This window comes from Loxodonta africana, chromosome 6, assembly GCF_030014295.1.
Source record: "Loxodonta africana isolate mLoxAfr1 chromosome 6, mLoxAfr1.hap2, whole genome shotgun sequence".
NCBI lineage: Eukaryota > Metazoa > Chordata > Mammalia > Proboscidea > Elephantidae > Loxodonta > Loxodonta africana.
This window is the reverse complement of record NC_087347.1, coordinates 44,675,876-44,702,995: the sequence shown is the minus strand read 5'-3', so window position 1 is coordinate 44,702,995 and position 27,120 is coordinate 44,675,876. Positions and strand designations below refer to the sequence as shown.

The window sequence follows — 27,120 nt, the reverse complement described above, 5'->3', positions numbered from 1 at the left end:
ACCAGGGTCAGAGCCCCAGGGCCCAGCTCATGGCAAGGGCCCCTGGATTTGCCTTTTTTAAAGATTGCTGAGCCTTTTGGAAGGAAGGCTTTTGATTCTTGAGTTTTCTAGGTTTCTGAGGATGGGATCTGGTGGCCCTCGGGCTGTGGAGGCAAGCCTTTTATTTGAACGGATATGGGAAACCATGTGAGTTAGCTGTGGAACTTAGCCTTTCTTCCAAGAGCCTTGGCGTGGGCCCCACGATTTCTAGATTATCAAGGCCCGTAAATCAAAAAACCAAACCAGTTGCCATTAATTCTGATTCATGACCCCACGTATACAGAGTAGAACTGTGCTCCGGAGGGTTTTCAAGGACCTCAAGAAGCAAATCATCAGCCCTTTCTTCCGAAGTGTCCCTGGGTGAGTTCGAACTGCCAACCTTTCCATTAGTAGCTGAGTGCTTAACCATTTGTGCCACCCAGGGACTCCTCCAGGCCCTTTAGAAATGCTCAATAAATATTTATTGAAGGAATAAATTAAAGTCTTCATGATGAACCCAGAAAAATCTGTAAAAGCCTGATATATGAAAAAGAAGTTTCTTAGTTAACATTCAGTCCAAGTCTCTCATTTTGGAATGTGAAAATGAGGCCCCAAAGCAAAATGGCCCACCCAAAGGCACACAGCCAGAGCCATAGATCAGGTGAGCAGGCTTCCTGCCCAGTGCCCTCTGCCCTTCAGCACCTGGCTTCTCCTACAGGCCTAGAAGGAAGCATTTTTGCTCAGTCTGCTCAGAGGCCAGCCCTCCCTAGCTCAACCCCTATGACTCAGGAAGTCGTCAACCAGGAAGTGTAGCAGTTCTTGATCTGCTGGTCTTTTCTCGGACAACCGGTGAATGGAGCTGTGAAGAAGTCGCTGCTACAGTGAGGTCTCCAGGATTTGCCTCTTTGGTAAGATCAGCTGAGCCTTTTGGGAGAAGGTCTTTGATTCTAGAGTTTTCTAGGCTGCTGAGGGTGAGCCTTGGTGCCATAGAGGTGATCCTTTTCTTTGAGCGTGCGTGGGGAAACCATGAGGGTTAGCTGTGGGAATTTGACATCTCTGAGAGCCTTTGCGCGGGTCCTGCACTTGCCAGATTTTGAGGTCTCTCCAAATTAGATTTATGCAGTTCTTGGGGGCTCCTGGAATGTTCCAAGTGCAACTGTACAGAGGCCTCACCCTCATTCTGGCCTAACTTGTCAAAGAAGAGAAACCAAAATTTGAATCCCAACTGACATTGCCACTGCGGCTACACTTCTATTGATACACACACACATTCTTAGTAATTCAATTATTATTTTTTAAAAGAAATTAAAGAGACACAGAACAGTACTGAGAATAATATAATGGTAAATATAGACCTACAAAATCAGAGAACTGTCCTCCTGTGATTAAAAACTTACAAGTGCAGTTATGAATTTTATTCTGCTTGAAAACTACGTGGTTTGTATCTTAAGTTTTATTGAGGTGTGAACACCTTTACTGGGTCCATATGAAAGCTCTGGGTGTGGGGTCCCTGCTGTGACAGAGTTTGTGCACAGAGTGGACGTCAGTCAGTTTTGGGGAGCCCACAGTCTGAGGCGGCCATCCTAGATTGAAGGGAGCAGCAGCACCACCTGTTTGGGGCTTGGGCCTGATCATGGCTCTCAGTTACTCCCAAGCTTTGAATAAGATGCTGATTTTTCTCTCAGAAAATTATTGCAAGTTATTTTTCAGTCTTGAGCTAGATATCCATATCACTGAAGGAGCTAGGATGCTGCAAGGATACTGATGGAGTGATGGTTTCAGATGAGCCGAGATTTATTTGCAGTTAAATTGTGGCATACAATCGATAGAGTTGACATGCTGAGATTTTAATCCAGATTCCAGCATTTACTGGCTTGGCTTGTGACTTTCTGACCTGCTATCTGTTCTAGAGTGGATGTGTTAAAAACTCCTGGTTGTTTTTGTTGTTGTTTTGGGGTTTGTTTTTTGAGTCTCTTAAAAAACTCTGTAATTTTAATCTTTACAAATACAATGATTCCATTCTTCCTAAAATTTCTTCAATGGCTTCCAACTGCTATTAGAATTAAATCTCAGTCTTTATGGGGCCTTGTATGGGATGCTTAAATCCAAGCATGGACTTGATCCCTTCCCAGCTTGCACACTTTGCTGACCCTGCTTCTAAGCTGTGATTTTTCAGTTGTTGAGTGGAGATGATAATAGCAATTTCTTCGTAGGCTCATAGAAAAATGAGACAAGAAAGAATATTTTATATTATAGCATCAAATATAGGGATATATGTGATAAGCATTTATATATCGTATATTTATATCTAAACACTTGGGTACATAAATGTATAAAATATAAGTATTCTAAAGTATACACTTTATACTACAGATAAAGAGATTTTTCACTTGATGTATAGCATAGGAGCATTATAGGGCAAAATTTGTATGTTTATATGTAAATGCAGTCTTGCATTGCTTAACATCCATGATGCGTTCTGTGAAATAGGATGTTATACAATTTGGGCATTGTGTAAACATCATATTATATACTTAGCAAAGCTATATGGGATACTGTAGTACATTTGTATTGTCATCATTAACGTGCTGAGAGGGATTCGCTTTTGTGTTTGGTCCTATATCCACATTACCGGCAATTTCTCTGTATCTGATATAGGTCCCTCTCACATTTTTTGTTAGCCTTGTAGCTTTCAGTGGTGCCGATCCTTTAACAGTTTAGAGAATTTTTTCTTCGTTTTTGAGGATTGCGGTGATTATTGAGTATGACATGCCTAAATCATGAGCAATAGCATTCGCAGATTTTCCACCTTCATGTTGTTTAATGATCTTTTGTTTCACTTTCAAATCTATACTTCTCCTTTGCCTCTTGCTGCTGCTATCACTAGCACTGTTTTTGCTGTGTTTGGGAACCATTATGCACTTCACAGTAATATGTTCTGTCCTCCAATTGGGGTTTCTGAACTCTATTATAACCTTATATGGATGTGACACCTGGATAGTGAATAAGGAAGATCAAAGAAGAATTGATGTCTTTGAATTGTGGTGTTGGCAAAGGATATCAAATATACCATGGACTATATACCAGAAGAACGAACAAATCTGTCTTGGAAGAAGTATAGCCAGAGTGCTCCTTGGAAGTGAGGATGCTGGGACTTCATCTCATATACTTTAGACATGTTATCAGAAACGACCAGTCCCTGGAGAAGGATATCATGGGTGGTAAGTTAGAGGATCAGCAAAAAAGAGGAAGACCCTCAATGAGATGAATTGACACAGTGGCCATAATCATGGGCTCAAACATAGCAACGATTGTGATTGTGAGGATGGTGCAGGACTGGACAGTGTTTTGTTCTATTGTACATAGGCTCACTATGAGTTGGAAGCAACTTGATGGCACCTAACAACAGCAACATTATAACCTTATAGGACAACGGACGTATATGTGGTCAGACGTTGCCCGAGCTGATGGTATTCGGCACATGACTATATAAATTTATATAAACTCACCCAGGGTGAGTTTCTAAGTGATTTTTATTTTCTTCTTTATACTTTTTGGTGCTTTCTGTAAGGAGTAAAGGTTACTTTTACTATTAAAAAAATACAGCAGTTGATATTATTGTAAAATAATATGGGCAGTGACTCAGATCCCATAAAACAAGAACCACTACACAGCCCCTGTATTTACAGAGCTGGGATGGCCTAGAAGCATGCCCATTGTTAACTGCGTCATTCATCCTTTTCAGATGATTGCTTCTGGGGCACTAGAATTAGAAGTGGGACCTTAACATTAAAAAAAAAAAAAAAAAAAAAAGACGTCTTACTGCAGTGTTTCTGGGAAATCCTGGGACAAAAAAAAAAGAAGATTCATCACCATTTCCTTTGTAAGTGTCAATTATGGCATGATACAAAAATCACTTTACAGCATCATCTGGTTATTGCAAAGATCATGAAATGGGTGAAATGAACTGACTACAGAGGACAGGAGCCAATCACCAATCAGATCATATGCAAACTCGTGTCATCCTGGGATGGGATTGTATTATGTTTTTTTATTATAATCTTTCAGAAAATGTAACCACAGCCTTAAAATGGTTCACTTCATCCCTTTTGACCCAGTTATACTACTACTAAGGAGCCCTGGTGGCACAGTGGTTAAAGTGCTTGGCTGTTAACGAAAAGGTCGTTCTTTCAAACCCACCAGCTGCTCCACAGGAGAAAGATGTGGCAGTCTGCTTCTGTAAAGATATACAGCCTTGGAAACCCTGTGGGGCAATTCTACCCTGTCTTATAGGGTCATTATGAGTCAGAGTCTACTTGACGGCCTGCAGTGGGTTTCTTTTATATACCACTCCTCGGAAATTATTGTAAGAAAATAATCAGAGGTGTAATGGAGATTTGCACTTTAAAATCATCCCAGATGTAATCAGGGATTAGCTAATATAAATTATGGTCCATCTGTATGACTAAATACAGAGATTAAAAGCCATGCTGTAGAAGAAAGGTAAAGACATTAAGGTACACTTATAATATTAATGAAAAAATCGATCTATGCTACAGAAATATGATGTGTTCAATTATGGGGAGAAACATACATGCATAAATATTTGGTAGAAAAGGTAGTAAAATATTATTAGGTGTTTATTTTTAGATGGTAGGATTATAGGTAATTTTTATTTTCCTCTCATCTTTTCTGTATCTTCCAAAATGAAAACAATAAACACTGTTTTCATTAGAAAAAATATTGTGGAGGGAGAAAAGTAGGTTCTGCTTTCATTTGATTCTTTATTTTATTCTGTAAAATAGGATTTTAACAGTGGTTAAAACTAATTTAAAATTTTAAGGACGGTTGATCTAATGGTACTAAAAAGAGCTGTATCTAGTTTAGATCCTTTACAGAATATGAATAAAAATTAGGTCTTTAAACAGACATTTGAATTCTGGTATGCGTACATTTAGAATGGGGCAGCTGCGGTTCATTGGTAGAATCCTGCCTTCCCTGTAGGAGACCCAGTTCGATTCCTGGCCGGTGTACCTCATGGGCAGCCACCACCTGCCTGTCACTGGAGGCTTGCGTATTGCTGTGATCCTGAGGACAGACAGGTGGTGGCTGCCCATGAGGTACATTGGGACTGAACTCGGTCTCCCACATGGAAGGCAGGATTCTATCACTTAACCTCAACTGCCCCCTTCTAAATGTATACACACCAAAACTAAAATTTCTGTTGCTGTGATGCTGAGGAGGTTTCAGTGGAGCTTCCAGACTAAGACAGAATAGAAAGAAAAGCCTGGCATCTACTTTTGAAAATCAATCACGGGGTCGCCATGAATTGGGGATTGACTCCCCTGCAGCTAACAACACATTTAGAGTAAGTAACGCATCCATGTGGTAGAAATTCAAACTGTACAAACTGCACAAAGGGTATGGAATGAAAAGCAAGTCTATCTTCCACCTTCATTCTCAGGCCTCCCCCAAGATCACCCAAAGGCCTCCAGGTCATCTCTCCTGAGGCAACCTGTGGTGCAAGGGATTGCTTTTATATGGCCTTTCTTGCCATGGTCTTGTAACTCCCACCAAATGAGGTGCTTGTGGCCTACCAAGGGGATTGGATAGCTTGCTAATAATGCAAATAAGGTGCATGATGCCTTTGTGGGGGTGGGACCATGCAAATAAGGTATATGGAACCCTAGTGGGGGGACTGGTCAGTTTTGCCATCCCGCTTGGCTTAAAATGAGCCATCCCAGAGGCAGACAGGGGGACCTCCCTACCACCAAGAAGAAGAACTAGGAGTGGAGCACCTCCTTTGGACTTGGGGTCCCTGCATTGAGAACCTCCTAGAACCAGGAGACAGAGAGAGAAAGCTGTAACACTGGAGATGGCATGGGATGGCGAGAAGCAGAGGAAGAGAAATGGCGGCAGCAGAACAAGGAGACCAGCGCTAAATGGTACGATGGGCTTCCCAGCCCATGGAGCAAGAGTACTGAGTGCCTTTGCTTCCTGGTGGAGTGGGGTACCTCTGGGCACTTATCAGGGAGCTAAACGGCTTTGTAACACTTGCCCGCGCAGGGCAGAGGCTAGCCTGAGGGGTGCAGGGACTGAGGGAGAGGCCTGCCTGTGGGCACAGCCAAGGAGCTGCCCTGATGGAAGAACTGTATCCTGAGTTGTTCCTGACCCTGAATTGTAATCTGTTACTTCCCTAATAAATCTCATAATTATGAATATGGTCTCTGAGTTCTGTGTGGCCATTGCAACAAATTATTGAACCCAACAGAGAAGCAGAGAGTGCTGTGGGAGGGACAGCTAATATCAGAATTGGTAAAAAGGTTGGAGAGAAACTGCCAACACCAACACCTCTCTACCTGGGTGCCTCCTCTGGTGGCGGTACCCATTCTGCCTAAGCGTGGGAGGGCAGAAAATGCCTGGGAATGAATATCCTTTCCTCAACCAGGTGACAATAGGGCTTGGTATGTAAATACCCCAGTGCCCTCACCCATCAGAGCGGTAAATCTGAGCACATGCTCTGCATTGGCTTCTAGAGTTCCCTGATGGGTTAAGGTCCAGTTTTTCACTGTGGTTTGATAATGCTCCCTTTTTTGGTTGAATTACCTACTCTGTCTCTTTCCCCCATTTTCCTGCTGGTGCTTCCTTCACCTCGTAAATAAATGACTTGCATTTGAAAAAAAAAAGGTTGGAGAGAGGAGGCAAGCCTGACCTCTACCTCAAAGGAAATCAGCCTTGGGCTGATATTGATGGTGATCCTCTCCTCCCTTTTGTGAAGTTAGAGGAGGTCAGATGACCCTGATGCCATTTTTACACAACCACTGAAGGCAGCTTATTGTGTATTTGTTAAGAGATTTGTGAATACACAAATATATGTACCACTTAATAATACATTACGGAGATCACACATATCCAACCATACTGATCTTTGCATTCTTTTAATAGCTCAACAGAATCCCACCAAATATGATTAATAGCTCATTCAACTCTTCTTATACTGATAGACAAGTTGAAGCTGAATTAGGTCTGATTTGTCTGTATTCTGCTGCACCCTGTCACAGCCCTTTGACCATGTATGAATATTTACAAGCTAAGGAGCCCTGGTGATATAATAGTTAAGGTTCAGGTGTTAGCTCAAGGCTGGCAGTCAGAACTCACCAGCAGCTCCACGGGAGAAAAGACCTGGCGGCCTGCTCCCGTACGGATTACAGTTTAGGAAACCTATGGGGCAGTACTACTCTGTCCTATAGGGTCGCTATAGTGTCACTATGAATTGCAATTGACTTGATGGCATACAATAAGAAATAGAAGCTACTTGAGAGCAGGAACTTGTCTTATTTTCCTGTTTGTGTGGGTGTGTGTGTGTATATCCCTGCCCCCGCTTCCTGTATCCACAGCAAAATGCCTGGTATGTAGTAGATGCAATAGCATTTCATGAAGGAGCAAACCAGTACATGGTACTTTTCTGCCTCATCTGAACATAACATTATATTTTGACCTAGGTTCCAACTGCCTTCCTAACTCTTGACAAGCATGGATTTCAACAGCCTTCTGTTTAATATTGGCGAACAACTGGACAGTGATAAACTGGCCTCTCTAAAATTCCTTAGCCTGGACCACATCCCACAAAGGAAACAAGAACACATTAAGGATCCCTTGGCATTCTTCAGGGCACTCCAGGAAAAGAGAATGTTGGAGGAGAACAACCAGTCCTTCTTGAAGGAGCTGCTTTTCCAAATTCAAAGTCTAGACCTACTGACCAGGTACCTTGGTGTCAGTAAGCAGGAGATGGAGAGAGAGCTTCAGATACCAGGCAAGGCCCAGGTTTCTGCCTACAGGTGAGTAGAACCTCCACAGTTCGGGGACTTGGAGGTGTGGGTTAAATGGATACATCTTTGTGGGCAGGGCTGACTGAGGGTTGTCTGTACGTTGTGACTTTGGAGCCTCTGGGAAGATGTCCCACCAGGGTCAGAATAAGAAATTGAGAGGTTCTAAATAGCAACAAAGGTCCCTGGGTGGCGGAAACAGTTTGCACTCGACTACTAACGTAAAGTTTGGCAGTTTGAACACACCCAGCAGTGCCTTGGAAGAAAGGCCTGATGATTCACTTCTGAAACTTGGAGTTGCCATGAGTCGGAATCTACTCCATGGCAACTGGTCCTTCTATTCTCAGAGACATGTCTGGCGTGTCCCCTTGTCGTATATCTCACTACTCTGAGGGTTGGCCATTTTGATTTTGAATGATAAAAGAGATATTCAGGATAGCTTTAGTTTAATAAAATTGTGAAATCCTTATAAGGAATTTATTCATGAAGACACCAATTAATCCTAAGAAACAATAGCTCCAGAATTAGGAAAGATGGAGGGTCTCATTTTATATTACCATCTTGGCCTCCTGAAATTTCCACTCCTTCTGCCATGTGGGCTAAGCTGAGGCAAACCATCAATACCAGATAATTATCTGAACCTTTCTGCTGGAGAACTAAAAGATCCCAAACAAGGGCAGGATATGGAAAATCTTTCACACATTAGATTGGGAGTAAAAGGACCAGCATAACCACAACCCACAGCTAGTTCATCATTGTTAAGTATTAGCCAGTAGGTAAGGAATTTGCTAGTGTGGTCACTTTCCATTTATACAAAATGGACTTTTCATCCAAATGGAAATAAGTAGACAAAACTAGATGTTTTACTTTCAAATTATAATTGCTACCTGTAAAATAAGTATCTTATAAACTCTTGAAGTTTATTACTAGACAATGATGCCACAAGAAAGCCAGCAGGTGAGGAAGGTGAAAAAGTTAAATCACCTTGTAATAAGGTATTTTTTATTCCAATTTTTAATATTTTTAATGTAAAATTTATTACAAAATACATTGTAAATAAAGGTAAAAGGGTCATAGTAGCTTTCAACCGGATTCAATCTTGGCCAAACTGAGAAGGCTTCAGAGAAATACTTCTAGGGTAGAGATTTCATGAGAAGATAGGTGAGCCAGATGGTAACACTTAATAAAACTTCTAAATTATTTTTATTTTCAGAATTTTAATTTTCTAGCTTAATTTTGAAGTTAATGTGTTTTGGAATTAAAGTTATTTTGAAAGTTATATTGAAAGGTTTGCTGACTTATAAAATACTCATTTGTTCATCCATTCAACAAGCATATCCCAAGAATCTAGCATGTACCAGGAAACAATAATACTGTCCCTAGATGGTGCAAATGGTTTGCGCTTGACTAGTAACCTAAAGGTTGACAGTTCGAACCCACCAAATGGTACTGTGGAAGAAAGGCCTGGTGATCTGCTTCCATAAAAATTATAGTCAAGAAAACCCTATGGAGCAGCTCTAATCTGTAACACACAGGGTTGCCATGAGCCAGAATCAACTTGATGGCAAAAGGTTTTTATCACTTGTTGTACACTTAGTGTGTGCCAAAGATTGGTTTAAGTACTTTATACATTTACTATTTGTTTAATACTTGCCACTTCACGAAAATGTAGATATTGTATCATCTGTAGCCTACAGATGAGGAAAAAAATGTGTAACATGTCTAAATCACATAGCTCATAAATATGCAGCCAAGGTTCCAACACTGGTAGCCTGGTCCCATGAACTTAAACACTGCACCTCACGGCCCTCTGGGTTTATGGAAAAGTAAAAAGGACATGGACCCTGCTATCAGAGAACTCAGCTTGGTAAACAGACAGTTATGTGTGTTATCCTTTGCATGATACAAAGTCACAGGGAAAGAGTGAATGCAGCCTGAGGACATCTAGGCAATGCTTGAGCCGATTTTTAGCGGGTAAGTGGGAGTCTGCAGATAGCCAAGGGACTAGGGGTGTGGAAGTGGAGGAGGAGGAACATAGCATAAAGTGGTGAGAGGGTAGGGCATCTGGGTGTGTTTGGAGCTTCAGGTGTTTGGTGTTGGAGTCTGTCAGGGCTGTGTGAGAGTGTGTTGAGAAGACTGGGGGGAGAGGGCTGAGGAGCGGTGGGAGAAGATGAGCAGGGCTTAGTTCACAAAGGTTCTTGTGTTCCAGAACCAAATGTTTGGCCTTCCTACCAAATGGAATGGCTGGGAGGATACCGACAAGTTTTAATTAGGGGCGTGATGATCCAATTTACATTTTAAAAAGCGTACTTTCAAAAAGCCCATTTTTTTTTTTATTATTGTTGTTGTTGTTAGGTGCCGTTGAGAGGGTTCCAACTCATGGCTACCCCATGTACAACATAACAAAACGCTGCCTGCTCCTGTGCCATCCTTACAGTCGTCATTATGCTTGAGCCCATTGTTGCAGCCACCGTGTCAATCCATCTTGTTGAGGGTCTTCCTCTTTTTCGCTGACCCTCTACTTTACCAAGCATGATGTCCTTCTCCAGGGTCTGGTCCCTCCTGATAACATGTCCAAAGTATGTGAGACGAAGACTCACCATCCTTGTTTCTAATGAGCATTCTGGTTGTATTTCTCCCAAGACAGATTTGTTCAGTCTTCTTACAGTCCATGGTATGTTCAATATTCTTTGCCAACACCATAATTCAAAGGCATCAATTCTTCTTCAGACTTCCTTATTCATTTTTCAGCTTTTACATGCATATGAGGTGACTGAAAATGCTATGGCTTGGGTCAGGCACACCTTAGTCCTTAAAGTGACATCTTTGCTTTTTAACACGTTAAAGAGGTCTTTTGCAGCAGATTCGCCCAATGCAATGCATCGCTTGATTGCTCGACTGCTACTTATGTGGGTGTTGATTGTGGATCGAAGTAAAATGAAATCCTTGAAACTTCAGTCTTTTCTCCGTTTATCATGATGTTGTTTACTGGTCCAGTTGTGAGGATTTTTGTTTTCTTTATGTTGAGGTGTAATCCATACTTGTCTCTGATCTTCATCAGTAAGTGCTTCAAATCCTCTTCACTTTCAGCAAGCAAGGTTGTGTCATCTGCATATCACAAGTTGTTAATCAGTCTTCTTCCAATCCTAATGCAGCATGCTTCTTTCTCTAATCATATAATCCACTTTCTGAGAGTATTTGCTCAGCATACAGACTGAGTAAGTATGGTGAAAGGATACAACCCTGATGCACACCTTTCTTGATGCAGTATCCCGTTGTTCTGTTTGAATGACTGCCTCTTGGTCTATGTACAGGTTCCTCATGAGCACAATTAAGTGTTCTGAAATTCCCATTCTTCGAAATGTTATCCATAATTTGTCATGATCCACACAGTTGAATGCCTTTGCATCAATAAGACACAGGTAAACATCTTTTTGGTATTCTCTGCTTTTAGCCAAGATCCATCCGACATCAGCAATGAGACCTCTCGTTCCACATCCTCTTCTGAATCTGGCTTGAATTTCTGGCAGTTCCCTGTTGTTGTATGACTGCAATCACTTTTGAATGATCTTCAGCAAAATTTTACTTGTGTGTGATATTAATGGTATTGTTCAATAACTTCCACATTTTGTTGGATTACTGTCTTAGGCTGGGTTCTCTAGAGAAGCAAAACCAGTAAAGCACATAAATATACAGAGAGAGATTTATGTCAAGAAAACAGCTCACGCTATCATAGGGATTGGAATGTCCCAAGTCCTTGGATCAGGATAGAGGCCTTTCCCAATTCATGGAGCCACAGAAGCTGGTGAACCCAAGATGAGCAGATCAGAGAGCATAGCTCCTGCTCAAAGGCTGTGAAGGCCGAGGAATCCCAAGGTCGGCAGGCAAGACCACAGGGTTTGACCGGATTCATGTAGCTGCAGGGGCTGGTGAACCCAACATCGGTAGGTCGGGGAGCAGGACTCTTGCTCACAGGCTGTGAAGATCGCCAAATCCCAAGATGGACAGGTAAGCTGCTAGCTCAAGTCCCAAGAACCAGAGGTCAGACAAGAGACAGCTGATGGATCCAGAACAAGCCAACAACCTTTGCTAGGCAAGCAGGAAGGAAGTAGGTGGTGGAAGGTGGGGAGATGAAGAGGGGGTGAGCCACCACAGGCCCTACCCCCACTGGTACCACTCAGCAGATTCCATCATGGGGGTAATCACATATCAAATTTCAACAGGAAAGTGATCACAACATTATACAACTGCCAAAACACTGAGAATCATGGCCCAGCCAAGTTGACAAACAATCTTAACCATCACAATCATCTTTCTTTTGAATAGGTGCAAATATGGATCTCTTCCAGTCAGTCGGCCAGGTAGCTGTCTTCCAAATTTCTTAGCGTAGACAAGTGAGCATCTGTTTGTCAAAACATTTCAATTGGTATTTTGTCAATTCCTGGAGCCCTGTTTTTCACCAGTGCTTTCAATGTAGCTTGGACCTCGTCTTTCAGTACCATTGGTTCCTGATCATATGCTACCTCCTGAAATGGTTGAACATCAACCAGTTCTTTTTGGTACAGTGACTCTGTATTCCTTCCATCTTCTTTTGATGCTTCCTGTGTCATTTAATGTTTTCCCTGTAGAATCCTTCAGTATTGCAACTCGAGGCTTGAATTTTTTCTTCAGTTCTTTCAGTTTGAGAAATGCTGAGCATGTTCTTCCCTTTTGGTTTTCTATCTCCAGGTCTTTGCGCAAGTCATTATAATACTTTGTCTTCTCAAGCCGCACTTTGAAATATTCTGTTCAGTTCTTTTACTTCCTTATTTCTTTCTTTTGCTTTAGCTACTTTATGTTCAAGAGCAACTTTCAGAGTCTGTTCTGACATCCAGTCTGTCTTTTCTTTCTTTCCTGTCTTTTTAGTGACCTCTTGCTTTCTTCATATATGAGGTCCTTGATGTCATTCTACAACTCTTCTGGTCTTTGGTCATTAGTGTTCAATGTATCAAATCTGTTCTTGAGATGGTCTCTATATTCAGGTGGGATATACTCAAGGTCATATTTCGGCTCTCGTGAATTTGTTCTAATTTTCTTCAACTTCAGCTTGAGCTCGCATGGTCTGTTCCGAAGTTGGGCCCTGGTCTTGTTCTGACTGATGATATTGAGCTATTCTATTGTCTCTTTCCACAGATGTAGTCAATTTTTTCCTGTGTATTCCATCTGGTGAGGTCCACGTGTATAGTCACCATTTATGTTGTTGAGAAAAGGTATTTGCAATGAAAAAGTCACCGGTGTTGCAAAATTCTAACACGAGGTCTCTGGTGTCTTTTTTATTACCCAGACCATATTTTCCAACTATCAGTCCTTCTTCTTTGTCTCCAGCTTTCACATCCAGTCACCAGTAATTATCAATGTACCTTGACTGCATGTTTGATCGATTTCAGACTTCAAAATTTGGTAAAAATCTTCAGTTTCTTCATCTTTGGCCTTAGTGGTTGGTGTGTAAATTTGAACAATAGTCGTATTAACTGGTCTTCTTTCTAGGCGTATGGGTATTGTCCTATCAGTGACAGCATTGTACTTCAGGATAGATCTTGAAATGTTCTTTTTGACGATGAATGCGACGCTATTCCTCTTCAAATTGTCATTCTTGGCATAGAAGACCATATGATTGTCTGACTTAAAATGATCAATACTGGTCCATTTCAACTCACCGTTACCTATGATATTGATGTTCATGTGTTCCACTTCATTTTTGACAATTTCCCGTTTTCCTAGATTCATACTTCATACAGTCCACATTCCGATTATTAATGGATGTTTGCATCTGTTTCTTCTCATTTTGCATCATACCACATCAGCAGATGAAAGTCCCGAAAGCTTGACTCCATCCACATCATTAAGTTCAACTGTACTTTGCGGAGGCATCTCTTCCCAGTCGTTTTCTCAGTGCCTTCTAACCTGAGGGGCTCATCTTTCAGCACTATATCAATGGTCTGCTGCTATCCATAAGGCTTTCACTGCCTAATTTTTCAGAAGTAGACTGCCGGGCCCTTCTTCCTATCTGTCTTAGTCTGGAAGCTCCACTGAAACCTGCCCACCGAGGGTGACCCTGCTGGTATTTGAAATACTTGTAGCAAAGCTTCCAGCATCACAGCAACACACAAGCCACTGCTGTATGACAAACTGATAGACAGATGATGGTTTTTATTAGAACAAGTTTTTACTTTATGATGGACAAAAGAAAAACAAGATTAATTTAACTGAAATTAACTGAAAGGCAGAGTTGCTCAAATTTTAAATATTATTAAGGGTGGGATAGTTGGACATTTGCCATTATTGTTGGGTGCCGTCAAGTTGATTTTGACCCATAGCAACCCCATGTGACAGAGTAGAACAGCCCCATAGGATTTTCTAGGCTGGAAACCCTGGTGACATATTGGTTAAGAGCTATGGCTGATAACCAAAAAGTCAGCAGTTTGAATCCACCAGGCGCTTCTTGGAAACCCTATGGGGCAGTTCTACTTTGTCCTATAGCGTTGCTATGAGTCAGAATTGACTCGATGGCAACGGGTTTGGTTTTGGTTTTTTAATCTTTACAGGGAACCCTGGTGGTACAGTAGTTAAGAGCTCAGCTGCTAACCAAAAAGTTGGCGGTTCAAATCCACCAGCCACTACTTGGAAACCCTATGGGACAGTTCTACTCTGTCCTATAGGGTCACTATGAGTCGGTATAGACTTGACAGCAATGGGTTTAGTGTTTTTTGGTTTTAATCTTTATGGGAGCAGATGACCAAGTCTTTCTCCTGCAGAGCCGCTGGGTGGGTTAGAACTGTCAACTTTTCAGTTAGCAGCTGAGCTCTTAACTGTTTCATCACCAGGGCTCCATAGTTGGACATTAGCCAGTGGTTTCTTGTGTCACTACTTTGGTTTCTTTATAAGGACTGAACTCATACATCATGTCATTAACTGACTTTATTTTAAAAAGTGGTCATTGGCATCAAGTCTACAGTGACCCCATATACCAAATGGGAAATTATTTAAGAAAGTATTTCTAAAGTCACTTCATTTCCTACTGCAGGGTCATGCTTTTTCAGATTTTCGAAGATGTGAACAAAGAGGAATTAAAGTCCTTTAAGTTTCTTTTGAGAAAGGAGATTCCCAAATGTAAACTGGATGATGACATGGTAAGACTGGTATCCCACCAAGGTTTGTTCCTGGGAACTGGTCAGGTAGTGGGGGTTTCCGACATTGAAGAAGAGGACACTTCAAGGACAAGCAACCTGGATTCTCATTTTTTTAACCAGGGGAGAAGATAGTTGTCAGGCATGGCTTTTGTAGAGTGTAATTCCTTTGTAGACTGTAACGTGCTGTTCACATTAACTATCAGGAGAAAGGAGAGAAGGCTGGTTGTTTGTTGAGGCACAGCCCAGCAGAGCCAGAAGAGAGTTGTGGGCCTGAGACATTTTCCTCACTTTTGCAGTCTCCCGAACAGTCTGGAACTTGGAACTGAGGCAGATGGGGGGAGGGAGTTCAGGTCTGGAGCTGGATTGGGTGCCGGAGACAAAGTAGGGGTATAAGGCAGTCCCCAGAGCCATCATTATGGCAATTGGGCTGCTATGTCTCAGCCAGGCACCTCAAGCTGCTTCCCAGTTGCCACACAAAGGCATCCACAGGCCCCTGACTCAGCTGACATGGCTTCTCTTCTACTCTCTCACTTGTGTCTTTCTGGGCCAGAAAACACAGAATCGCCCTATCCCCACCCGCCTCGTAGTCTATTGACTTTATGAGACCAGCATATCCTCTTGGGAGGATCTGCTTCGGGGAACAAGGGAGGGCCTTCGGTTTAGAGAAAATGGAAGAAAAAAAAATTCATCTAAAAACCAGTATCACTCAATCCAGTCTTCCATCTTTGTTTCTCCTCCTTCTAGACCTTGCTGGATATTTTCATAGAGATGGAGAAGAGGGTCATCCTGGGGGAAAGAAACTTAGAAACCCTGAAAAGAATCTGTGGCCGAATCAATAAGAGCCTGCTGTTGAAAATCAATGATTATGAAGACTTAAGCAGAGGTAGAAATAACTTGACATCAAAATGTGTTCTTAAATTGACAGATCCTTCTGTAATCACAACTGCTTCTAACCAAATATGGGGGGGTGGGGTTTCTTTTTAATTCAGAGGAAAGAAAGAGCCTTGGAAGAAGTTCAGATGGATTTTCAAATGGTAATACTTGGAAATAAGTTTTCACAATTTAATTAGTTAATTTACTCTCAGATATCCGCCTGCCTCACCTCCACAAACTTTTTACCATGTCCATGTCTAAATGGACCTACTCTCCTAATATCAAGATGAAACCTCAGTGGCTCCTTATAGTCACCTCCTCTACACGTTGAAAGATGTAAAAAGAGTTGTCAAAAGACAGACCCTGAAGCCCCGACTGACCAGTTTGAAATGGGTGCAGAGTTTGTCAGTAAGGTTTTTTCCTCCCAGCGTTTTCTTCTTTCTTTCTCCTTCTGTCTTTCTTTCTCTCTTTCTTCCTCTCCTTTTCCCTCTTTCTCCCTCCCTTGCTTGCTTGCTAGCTTTCTTGCTTGCTTGTGTTACGTACTAGGTAACTGGATTCAAGGAGTCCCTGGGTAGTGCAAATGGTTAAACGCTTGACTACTAGCCAGAAGTTGGCAGGTCAAACTCACCTTGGAAGACAGGTCTGGAAATCTGCTTTTGAAAGGTCAACCTTGAAAACCCTGTGGAGCACTGTTACTCTGCACATATGGGGTCACTGTGAGTCAGAATCAACTTGACAGTAACTAACAGCAACAATAAACTGGATTCAAGATATTTTCAGAATTCCTTGGTTATGTCACTTGTTCCTTCAGCTGGAATAATTTAGTATGCCCTTCCTGACAGAAGCCCCTTAACTGAAAGTAAGTTGGGTCATTATCTCTGCATCACCTGCCTACCTCACCCTGGGACAGCTCCAGCCAAATTACACTTTTTATCCTAGAGAGGGAATTTGGTCCATTCTGCTGTCCTTTTTTCCTATCTGGGTAAACTAGGATAAACAAGGAGAAAGGAATCTCAAGAAGAATCTCCTTCAAATTTTTGATTATTAAGAAATTATTTCTGACTATAATAATTATGTGTACTCACTGAAGATTATTTTAAATTTGGAGGAATAGTTTTTAAAACCCAGTAATCCCATCACCCTATAAATACTAAGAGTGTGAATATTTGTTATATTTTCACCCTGGATTTGTGTGTTTCTGTTTGTGCATTACCTGTATGTGTGTGTGCAGAAAACAAATTTCGGATCACTCTTAGTTAAAGATTGTTGTTGTTAGGTGCCGTCAAATTAATTTAAACTCATAGCAACCCCATGTGACAGAGTGGAACTGTCCTGTAGAGTGTAATCTTTATAGGAGCAGATTGCCAGGTCTTTTCTCCCCGGGAGCCACTGGTGGGTTCAAGCTTTTGGTTAATAGCTGAGCACCTAAACTTTGCACCAGCAGGGTTCCTTGTTAAAGAGTAAGGCTGAGTGGTGTTCATGCATTCCTCCTAACTCCACACCTGCCAAAGGCTCTAAGAGGTTAAAGTTCTTTTAAATCAATAATTCATCTGAGCTAGTGTTCTCTGATAGTTTTACTGGAGAATATCTCACAAATACCACAGAATGCAGCCTACCAATGTGGAGGAATGTAAAATTATGGCACTTCTTGGCCATAATTCTCCCTTTGGGGATGAGACCTTGTGTTTCCAGAAGCATGTTAATTGCCCAGCCTTCAGAATTCCTGGGGACCGAAAGACTATATTCAAGGCCTTTGAATTTTAGTTTGACTCTTTGAATTTTAATTTTTAAATGGACCTTATGTTGTTCTAAAGGAGCCCTGGTGGTGCACTGGCTAAGTGCTCAGTTGCTAACCAAAAGGTCAGTGGTTCAAATCCACCAGCTGCTCCGCAGGAGAAAGATGTGGCAGGCTGCTTCTGTCTGTAAAGATTACAGCCTTGGAAACCCTATGGGGCAGTTCTCTGTCCTGTGGGGTGGCTACCAGTCTGAATCAACTCGTGGGCAGTGGGATGCTGTCCTACATGTTTCTTTACCAAAGTGCTTTCCCTACTATGTCTCATTCTTGATGTGTCTCTTAATTGCTTGTAGAGGAGGACTTGGTCGGAGAGCTGGCTATCTCTGACTCTCCAAGAGAACTGGAAAGTGAGTCACAGGTATGTGGAAACCTCCAATTGCTCTTTCCTTTTGCTTTGCAAATGCTAATTATTGTATTCATTAGCTTTTTAAACTACCAGATAAATCAATAAGGGGCAGAAACTTATTATGAGTTTTGGAAAATGCAGAAAAAAATACCACAAAAAAGACACTTAAAATGTGGCTCTTAAATTTTTTGAAATGTGACCTCTTCAGTTTTCTGTGAATTCAGTTTTAACTTATTTAAAAGACAAAGGTGTTGGAATGTTGGAGGGTAAAAAGGATAGGAAGCTTCCTACCTAATCTCCAGGAGCCACGTCAGCCTAGAGAAGGGCTTTGGGGAAAGAGTCTATTTAGTAGGCTTGGAAAAGGCAAAGCCTTGTCTTTTAGTTTGACATTTCAGAAATGTTTCTCCTTTGTGATTAAATATAAGCAGCAAACATTTATGATCTAGCAGTCTCTGTATCCTCATCTTGATTAAATCAACATAATAATTTCCCTTCTAGACATAATAGTGGCATAGTGGTTAAGAGCTCGGCTGTTAACCTAAACGGTGGTACTTGGAATCCACTAGCTGCTCCCTGGAAACCTTCTGGGACAGTTCTCCTCTGTCCTACAGTGTCACTATGAGTCAGAATCGACTCAATGGCAACTGGTTTTATTTAGACATAATAACTTGTGCTTACGTAACATTCAACAATTCACCAAATGCATTCTAACTCATTAGTCCATTCACTCCTCCCAGTGCTACTTGCTGTCATTTTCCTCACCAGACCTTTCTCAGTCTAAAAACTGATGATTAACCAAAGTAATGTGGCACTCTTCAAGTATTGTCCCCACTGAACAACTAAAGATATTAAATCTAGGACAGATTAAGTGGTTGTTATTGTTGTGTGCCATCAAGTCAGTTCCCTATAGTGACCCTATAGGACAGAGTAGAACTGCCTCATAGGGTTTCCTAGGCTGTAAATCTTTATGGGAGCAGATCTCCAGGTCTTTCTCCTGCATAGCAGCTGGGTGGGTTCGAACCACCAACCTTTCTACTAGCAGCCAAGTGCTTAACTGTTGTGCCACGAGGACTCCTTACAGATTAAGTAACTTACCCAGAGTCTTACAGTTTTTAAGTAGTAAAGCCAGGAATTCTGCCACCTAGCCCAGGACCCTTTCTGTACCTCAAGATTTCCATCTAAATGCCAACCAGTGTCAGCATTGAAACAGCCCTGGAAAAATGAGCAAAACACAGGGCCACCTCTGACCGGTTGTTCAGGTACTTCAATCTGGATACTGGAAACGGCAGCATAGCCACAGCCTGCCTGACCAGTGCATCTCACCTCACCAGCTTCTGTGGTCCCGAGAGCTGAGTTAAGACATCAGCTTTAAAAAGCCCAGAGACCACACTACGTCATGACTGAAGAGCAGGTACACAGCTGTCAGCCCAGAAGCACGAATGAGTTGAGGAAAAAGCCAAGAGAAAAAGAAGGTCCTGGAGGGGCAGCCATTTGTTCAATTAGCAACTCTTAATTGAGCACTTACAAGTTAATAAATTCTAGTCTCTAACACAGATGGTATCTGTCTGGACGAGCCTTCTGTATAGTAAGAGAAGCAGACAAGAGAACAAATATAATACAAAGTGATGACAACAATCTCAATATATGTGCAAAGTGTTCAGAAGGCCCAACAATTGGGACACTGACTTTACACACTAACTTTGGGGCAGAAGTCCCAGGGAGATCCAGAACAAGTGGAAACTAGTTCTTCAGGGAAACAACCCCAAGTTGGAGTGGGACAATGGAAAGCCAGTTTGGTTTAGGGGACAGCCCAATATCTTACTACGGATTGTTCAGATCTCTAGTGTTTGACCCACAGAGTCAGCTCCGAGGTTGGGTTTTTGTTTTCTAGGTATCGGACAAAGTTTACCGAATGAAAAGCAAACCTCGGGGATACTGTTTGATCTTCAACAATTATGATTTTACAGTAGCACGGAAGGATGTGCAGAAACTTTACAACATTAAGGATAGAAACGGAACAAACTTGGATGCAGGTACAGTATAACCCAAAATAGAGAAGTGAAATATTTCTCATACCTATGTTTTATCCAAAGAAGAACAAAAGTACCAGCAGGGCCATGTTTTCAAAAAAAAAAAAAAAGGATACAACTCTTATTTCCGAGTGGAGATGAAGAACAATCTTAGATATTTGTTAATGTGATTTTTTTAAATTTCTTTCAAAGCAACATATAAAGTATTAACTCTGACTAAAAGGCAGCTTATCGAAAGCAGCAATAAAAAAAAAATAAGACTTGTTTTTAATTCAACTAAATGTATAGTGAGTGCCTCTGTGAAATGCAGTAGGCATTAGGTGAAAAAATTGCCTTGGTATCAAGACCACTTATAGAAGGTACGTTTGTAAAAGTTGGGCTATTGAGAGCAGCAGAAATTATGGGTCCTTCACATGTTTCAAATGTTAAACTAGCTAGAAATCCTTTTGGACAGCCTATTTAAGCTCAGATTAAGAACTTACAAGTTAAATGAAAAAAACAATTTGTGGCATATGAATATAAAAATGACTTCAACTAAAAATAATAAGGGAAATAATCCTGTCTGACTATTGTGATTATTAAGAGTTTTGATTTGATTTGGTGTTCATGACAGTTACAACATCAGGTAATGACATTTTGCCAAGTTTAGAAAATTAACGTAGGCTGATTATAATCATCAAGACTCTGAGATGATCCCTGTTAATAATTGATTTGTTATTCAAGCAAATTGATTCTACGATTTTACAAAACCACAGATTAAGTCTGTCAAATTTGTCATTCATCATCATACAACTTGGTATTGAAGAAAAGGTTTCAGGACTCTGATTTCTGTTGACCTGATATTAAATTTCTCTTTAAATAATACTCTATTATACTTCTGGCAGTTGATTTTCCTTATATCTAGCCCATGATTGACTTGGTTCTGGTGGGCATTTGAGTTTGTATCCCCTGCTTTTTCTGTCCCGGTTCTTATGTTCCATGCCAAATGAGTAAAAGTAGGAAACCTAGGGGCTTGAGTCATTTGAGAGGATTTAGCATAAATTAGATATTTTATTCAAAACAATTTTTAACCTTTTTTCTGATTATGAAAGTAATACAACTATTTTTTTAAATTGGTTTGATAGTAAGTCTAAGAGTAGTTCACACAACTTTTTTTTTGGGGGGGTGGGGCCATTTCTTTCTGGCCTATCATTGCATCCCCAGAACCAAGCATAGGCCTTGGTTCGAAGAAGGAATCAGTATATATTTGCTAAATGAATAAATGAATGAAAGTGAGTGATAATTTCTTAGTGAGAAGACCAAAGAGAGCAACAAATCAGAAGGTACAGCAATGCCATGACTTTTGATCAGTCTATGTTTGTTTCTGAGGAAATTTCTAGGGAAAGTATTGAATTAATGGAACATAGAGGAACAAGTAATTCACTGGTACTGTAACTCTTGGCCACACATAACTGTTGTTAGTTTATACACCTTGTAGACTAGTTCAGAAAAGAAAAGTCAACAGTATTCTCCCCTTCCTCATTTGCCTTGAGATTTGGCAATGTTCTCAGCAAGTGGCAATAAATATTAGCAGTCATGAAATCCAGTTACTATTTTAGAGGGTCTTGTTTTTTAAACTCTGGTCTGATAAATGTTAGACCCATTGGTGGTGCTCTTCAGCTGGCTCTGGGTTGTGGTCTGGGAATTATTGTGCTATGAGTTTCCCTTATTTCACTTTTCAGAGGCTTTGGAAAAGACCTTTAAGGATCTTCACTTTGAGGTAGTACATTTCAAAGACCACACAGCAAAGAAGATCTGTGAAGTTCTGAAATCCTACCAAAATGAGGACCATAGTAACAAAGACTGCTTCATCTGCTGCATCCTCTCCCATGGAGACAAGGGCATCATCTATGGCACTGATGGGCAGGAGGCTTCCATCTATGAACTGACCTCTTACTTCACTGGTTTGAAGTGCCCTTCCCTTGCAGGCAAACCCAAAATCTTTTTTATTCAAGCTTGCCAAGGGAGTAACTACCAGAAAGGTATAGCCATTGAAACCGACTCAGAGCAGCAGGAAGCCTGTTTAGACATGGCATCATCTCCGAAGAGCTATATTCCAGATGAGGCTGACTTCCTGCTGGGGATGGCCACTGTGAATAACTGTGTTTCCTACCGAAGCCCCATGGAGGGAACCTGGTATATCCAGTCACTTTGCGAGAGCCTGAGAGAAAGATGTCCTCGGTAATTTTTGTCTGCCACCCCTCCTCAGTGTTATGCCACCTGTCTCCCCATGACCACTGCTATACGTACATATTCAGAGGCCATTAGAAGTAGCTTTATGGTTAATATTAACAGATCAGATCAGTGTCCAGGGGGAGTGTTTCCATTCATCTCTAAACATCTACCTGTGGGTTATATAGCTGTACTTGCCAGGTCAGTTGGAAAGTGAGAGAAATGGCAAGTGCTAACATCTTTAGTTCATAGATGAAGAAACTGAGATACTTACTGAGGGATTTGACTTATTCTACATCTCAAAGGCAATCAGGAAATCACAGAGCTAGAAAGGATGGTAAAGCCATGTATTCCAGCTCTCTTTCAGGCGGGAACATGACTGAGTCAACCCAACTAATTTTGGAAGTCTTGCAAGGTGGTAACCATTCCAATGGTTAACATTCTCTAACCTTTTCAAGAGTTCTGTAATAGCTAACCAATCCCAAACCTTCTTGGTATGTTGTGGGAGATAAGTTGATCATCAGCTTTAGTAGCAAGCCTTTATCTTTCCGCTGATTTGGTCTGCTTTGAAGCCATGAAATGTGGGACAGTATCCTTTCCTCAGCTATTACATCATATGCTCTTTTAGTTAAACGAAAATTTCTTACGCCATAGATTACCTAAATGCACATGCACCTGACAGATGAATAGCAAGGAATCTTTTGCAGGCTCCTTCTAGTTCTATACCTCATTATGTTTTGAGTGTATGCAGAGTGAAAATTTCCTATGGCAGATAAAGGAACTGACCCACTCTAACATCCATATGTGTTCCTGTTGTAAGACCATGAATCCTGCAAGGTTCTAGGGGCTAGCTGCAGAAGGAAAAGAACAAACAAAGCTGATAGGCTGGTGAAAAATGGATAAGGCTGGCTGCAGGAGACATGCAATTTTCACTTGCCTAGCTCTGCGGGAGGAAGTTCTGGTGATCTGCTCCCGTAAAGATTATACCCTAGGGAACCCTATAGGGCAGCTCTACTCTGTCATATAGGGTCGCTGTAAATTGGAAGCGAATCCACAGCACAGAACAACAACGAAATTTGATTGCATCATAAGTGAATCCACAGAAGCCATGTCATTGGAGGCAGAGTGTTGGGGGACATGATGGGGATCGTGAGGCCAAGTGACATAGTACATGGAGCAGAGTGAGGTACACAAGGTCAGGAGGGAAAGAAACCAAATCTAATGCTGACACTAGGGTTTCTGATGGTCAGTAGAGAGCCCCAATAAACCAAAGTTATTAACTGGGCTTCAAACAGGTTCATTGTGGTTCAGCCCCCTGCTGATCCCCAGGGAAGCTTCTTAAAATGTAGATTCTGATTCAGTTTATCTGGGGTGGAAATGCAAATTCTCAGCAGGAGTCAAACCGGAATGAATTGGCTCAAAGCCCTGGATATTAAGCTCTCAGACAACTCCTTTATCTGGAAAGCTGTGGTAGGTCTTAGTTTCCCAAAAAACCAAACTATTTGCTGTGAAGTCAATTCCAACTCATGGTGACCCCACGCGTTACAGAGCAGAGCTGAGTTCCGTAGGGTTTTCTTGGCTGTAATCTTTGCAGAAGCAGATCACCAGGCCTTTCTTCCATAGGGATGCTGGGTGGGTTCCAACCACCAACCTTGTGGTTAGCAGCTGAGTGCAAACTATTTGCACCACCCAGGGACCATGATCTTAGTTTAGCTGGTTATTATTTCAAATGCCTGATGTTTTGAGGGAAAGAACTATCATTTAGTGCAGCAGATCAAACAGTTCATTGGAGTTTTTTCCCCACCCATCCTCACGATGTTAACGCTGTATTTTTCAGAGGCGATGATATTCTCACCATCCTGACAGAAGTAAACTATGAAGTGAGCAGCAAGGATGACAAGAAAAACATGGGGAAACAGATGCCACAACCTACGTTCACACTGAGAAAAAAACTCTATTTTCCTCTTAATTGATGCTAGTATTTATCTACATATCACTGCTGCTTTATTTTTTGATAAGCTAGTATTATTTTGCTTAATTTAATACAGTATTGCTATTTTGCACTTTTTTTTTTTTTTAATGGCAGGAAGGGGAGAGAATAGGAGTCAGGACATTCTCCTAACGGTCCCGTGAAGTCAAGCCCGTCTCTGCCTTTGCAGTAACAGCAGTCAGTACCACACATTTATAGCCACAGCCATTATCTTCATTGCATTTTTAATTAGTGAAAAAATTTTAAAAATTTATAGTAGATGGAAAAAGTATATTAAGCTTAAAAGTAACAACATATCATAAAGGTTCAAAAACACTGGCAGAATGTTTCTTTACAGAGAACCACTTAAATTCATATTCCCTTTAAATAGTTAAGCATTTTGTTAAAAAAGCAAAAACAAGAACTTAAGAGCAGCATTCCAGACCTTTTACTTTGAACATGGTGTAACTAGCAGCCTGGAGCCTTTATAAGGCACGAGAAGAGAAGGAAGGAGTGAAAGCCATTTCCCACTATGAAGCAGGCCTCAGGTGATTTGTCAGACTTGCCTGTCAGCTGCTGAGGCATAGATTCTATGAGGTAGAATTCATATCGGGGGAAATGACAGCAGTACTCTCTCAAAGGCCACTTATGTAGATTTTTGTTATCCAACAGCATTAAAAAAAAAAAAAACTCAGGTGTTGAGGTTCAGTGAGTAATGCTCCCACGCCCACCCTGACCCCTGCTGTTGAGGGCACAAACAGCATCAGAAATAAGTGCGTCTTCTTTCCTTGACTCCTCTCCTGAGCAAGGGGAAAGAGATCCAGTGTTTTTGTGATGAAAGATACCACACCTCTGTTGAGGCTTAGGTTTCACAAGACCTGGGGATGATCCTCTTGCTTTTACTGCTCAAAAGGATATCATTGATCTCATTTTCAAAGGGGCAGAAGCTAAGGCAATATTAACTTCATTTTTTGTATTTCCATTCTCTCTCCTTCCAAGCCATTCTCCACACTACTTTCAATAATTTTTTTTAATGTGAATTTGAAAATGTTCATCTTTGAGAAAAAGTTGCTAAAATTAAAATTATTTTATAAGTTGCTTATAATCTTTCCCCACACTACTTTTTCAGCCTCTTCTCCTGTCGCCGTTCTAATACACCCATGCTTCTGCTCAACACAATTTGCTTTTCGCAAGTGATGCTGGCTTCTTTCCTGCATTTGCATTTGCTTGGTTTTCCGTTCATTTTAAATATTAAGTGTTATCTTTAAGAAGTAATTTTTTTAAGTTAGTTTTTCAAAAATAGTTTTTAATAGAATAAAATAGGATTTTATTTTACTATTCCTTGAAATTTGTTGTGTGTGTGTTTGCTTTGATTTTTTTGCCAATGCCGTCACACAGGTGGAAAATGATTGACTCACATATTTTACTTGGGCCTCCCCAATGTTGGGTCCCTGGGTTAACCCACAGGCACCTCGAAAGAAAGGCCTGGCAATCTACTTCTGAAAAACCAGCCATTGAAAACTCTGTGGAGCACAGTCCTGTTCTGGTACAAATGGGGCCACCATGAGTCAGAATCCACTTGATGACAACGGAGATCTTCATCTCCCTTGACTCCCCCCGTCCCCACTCCAATGTTGGCTCGAACAATTTTTTTTTTTAATTAGTTACCAACATGTAAATATTGGAAGATGCCACATAAAAACCAGAATACTTTCTTTTGAAAACTCAGTATCTAATAACCGTGACCCGGTACTCCTGTAGGATAGCAATCAAAAGGATCTGAGAAGTGCCTCCTTCAGGTGGGGCATGCACCCTGCCGTTCACCCATTTTTCTCCTCTTCTTACCACCCCCCTACAAAATTCCCTCCATTGAGCCCAATTACCATTTAGTGCTGTGTTTACGCACTTGCTGTTCTTTATGTCCAACCCTTGTTTCTGTTCCCTGCCCTGTGGACAGCTGAATTCTGGTGATGTTTTAGAGAAGGTGGTAGAAATCATCAGAAACTCTTCCCAAGTCTGATCTGATTGAGAAGTGGCAGATCAGGGCACATGTCTGAAAGAAAAAGTTTCTGTAATCAAATCTATAAATTATCTTTCTTGCCAACTAAATACTCCGGGGTGGGGGGGGGGGAGGGGGGAGGCACATCCCAAAATACAGTCAGTGTTTAATAGGAAGAAGGACTTCAGATCAGTGTCGTTCTGTGAAGGCAGAAGAGAAAATAGTACAATGCCCAGAGAAAGCTCAGCTCCAGGTGTAGAGAACATCCTTTATGACAGACTCATGAAAAACCACACAATGGAGATGAGAATTCAAACGCTCCCAACCACTGAGAGGGAAGTAAGTTGTGAGAAGATAAAAATGAACCAAGGCAACCCAAGAAGTAACTAATCATTTGCATTTCTCAAGAAAATCTCATAGGACTTCTCTAGGCCTGCAGAGATGGTATTCCTGCTGTCTTCAGGTATAAAGAAAACTTTTTGTTTATTATTCTTGTTTTTTGTTGCAATAGCTACCATCTTCTAAAATATCAGAATAATCTTCATAAATAGTAATAGACGCTGATCTCCCAGATCGCCCTTCAAAAATTTCTTCATTCTTGGCGATTATTTTTTGCCTGTAAAAGAAGGGAAGATATATCACTATAGACACAAAGGGTGTAGGATATTTGCAGGGAGGGAAATGTGGCTTCATTTCTTCACTAGGGGGCAGTCTACCTCCTTGCTTGCAGTGGCTTTGAAATTTAGTGAGAAAAGCATATTTGGATGACAAATTGCCATTTTAGGAATTTTCCACTAAATCAACACAATGAGTAACTTTCCATTATTAAACTATTAGCCCAAATTGATTTAAAATGATTTAAGATGCATCCTCAGGGAACAGTA

The 27,120-nt window shown here is 41.2% G+C and overlaps 2 protein-coding genes across 4 annotated transcripts in view; one reads left to right on the top strand and one right to left on the bottom strand.

Annotated features, from left to right (window-relative positions):
• On the top strand, positions 1-24,936 carry CASP8 (caspase 8). Of its 3 annotated transcripts, XM_023542363.2 has the most exons (10): positions 1-399; positions 737-926; positions 7,521-7,856; positions 14,908-15,013; positions 15,758-15,896; positions 16,003-16,047; positions 17,975-18,039; positions 19,919-20,060; positions 21,779-22,277; positions 24,106-24,936. In XM_023542363.2, the coding sequence occupies exons 3-10, from the start codon at positions 7,552-7,554 to the stop codon at positions 24,239-24,241; spliced, it is 1,437 nt and encodes a 478-aa protein (XP_023398131.1). In that variant the 5' UTR covers positions 1-399; positions 737-926; positions 7,521-7,551; the 3' UTR covers positions 24,242-24,936. The 3 variants fall into 3 exon arrangements, with proteins under 3 accessions (XP_023398131.1, XP_023398133.1, XP_064142882.1); XM_023542365.2 differs by lacking the exons at positions 1-399; positions 16,003-16,047 and having other exon boundaries at positions 724-926; XM_064286812.1 differs by lacking the exons at positions 1-399; positions 737-926; positions 14,908-15,013 and having other exon boundaries at positions 7,742-7,856.
• Positions 24,294-27,120, bottom strand: part of FLACC1 (flagellum associated containing coiled-coil domains 1) — a 32,493-nt gene continuing 29,666 nt past the window's right edge. The window contains exon 14 of the mRNA XM_064286814.1: positions 24,294-26,852. Within this exon, the coding sequence (XP_064142884.1) occupies positions 26,723-26,852 (130 nt within the window). The 3' untranslated portion in view covers positions 24,294-26,722. The remainder of the gene's footprint in view (positions 26,853-27,120) is intronic.

Bases quoted from the DNA above. Each gene is read 5' to 3' on its own strand.
- CASP8 (XM_023542363.2), top strand. From the start codon at position 7,552: ATGGATTTCAACAGCCTTCTGTTTAATATTGGCGAACAACTGGACAGT. The intron at 7,857-14,907 runs GTGAGTAGAACC...TTCCTACTGCAG, and splicing joins GCCCAGGTTTCTGCCTACAG to GGTCATGCTTTTTCAGATTT. The intron at 20,061-21,778 runs GTACAGTATAAC...TTCACTTTTCAG, and splicing joins CGGAACAAACTTGGATGCAG to AGGCTTTGGAAAAGACCTTT.